The sequence below is a fragment of the Amphimedon queenslandica genome, unplaced genomic scaffold (assembly GCF_000090795.2).
Source record: "Amphimedon queenslandica unplaced genomic scaffold, v1.1 AMPQUscaffold_11089, whole genome shotgun sequence".
Classification (NCBI taxonomy): Eukaryota; Metazoa; Porifera; class Demospongiae; order Haplosclerida; family Niphatidae; genus Amphimedon; species Amphimedon queenslandica.
Window position 1 is genome coordinate 7,364 of NW_003548666.1, and position 1,007 is coordinate 8,370.

The 1,007-nt window shown below is 36.9% G+C and overlaps 1 protein-coding gene across 1 annotated transcript in view; it reads right to left on the reverse strand.

Annotated features, from left to right (window-relative positions):
* Positions 1-945, reverse strand: part of LOC105315287 (TNF receptor-associated factor 5-like) — a gene marked incomplete at its 5' end in the record, with an annotated part of 7,689 nt that extends 6,744 nt beyond the window's left edge. Inside the window, one exon of the mRNA XM_011409877.1 lies at positions 437-945. Coding sequence (XP_011408179.1) covers positions 437-945 — 509 coding nt within the window. The remainder of the gene's footprint in view (positions 1-436) is intronic.
* Positions 946-1,007: the final 62 nt, after the last annotated feature.

Below are 1,007 nucleotides of genomic sequence, written 5' to 3' on the forward strand. Positions count from 1 at the left end.
CGTTCGTTAACTGTGACTGGTAGAATAGGATGTGAATCATTGTTAATGACACCAAGATAAGACAGTGTTTGGGTATTCACTTCTTTTGTTTTTTCATTTTCTTCTTGTATTTTCTCGATTTCTTCCATCATTTCTTCTTTTATTCTCTCATTTTCTTTTTTTATTTGTTCATTTTCTTTCTTCAATTGTCCACAAGCTACAGCTAATAGTGCCATATGTTTAGTATCAGCAGTGTGTTTATCTACATCTTTACGTAATGGCTTATCATTACAACCAGCCCAACTAAACACACAATCTACTGGCTCCAATGGACACTGGGTCAAATGATCAGGAACACTTTCTCGAGGCATAACAGAACTTGTACAATCGTTGGAGCATTTTGTAGGATACTTTGAGCAAACTTTCATATGTGAGAAGGTAATAAATGAATATGTACCTTCCTCATAGCAATGCTCACAACTGTATGGTCGTTGGTCGCACCACTCCTCCTCGTGAACGTTAAGATGCTGACGTTGACCTCTTGTTTGACACTCTTCATATCGACATTTGACCTCTTCATATTGACACTCTCCTTCTCTCTTCCCTTTATTAAGGTGAGTGGGTAGATACTTCAAATCTCCTTTCCATTGACAACCTTTCACTTTATTGGTACAATAGACTTGTAACCCGTTAACAATACGAGAGAGATTCTTATCTGCAAACGATTGATATTTCGAATGACCAACGTTGCACATAGGACAGGATCCATTACTACTTTTTACTCTCTCAATGCAAGACTTGCAGAAATTATGTCCACAGCAGCTCACCTGTTGAGGATCTGTCAATATATTAAGACAAACTGGACACTCAATTTCGATTTGTTTAGGTACTTCTTCAACAAATGAAAGCTCATCTTTTGAGAACTTTTCTGGTGATGATGGTAGTGATTCTGATACCAAACCAGTACTTTTAAAAATTAGAGGTAGAAAAGGTTGCACATCTTCAATATCTATCTCATCATCATCATC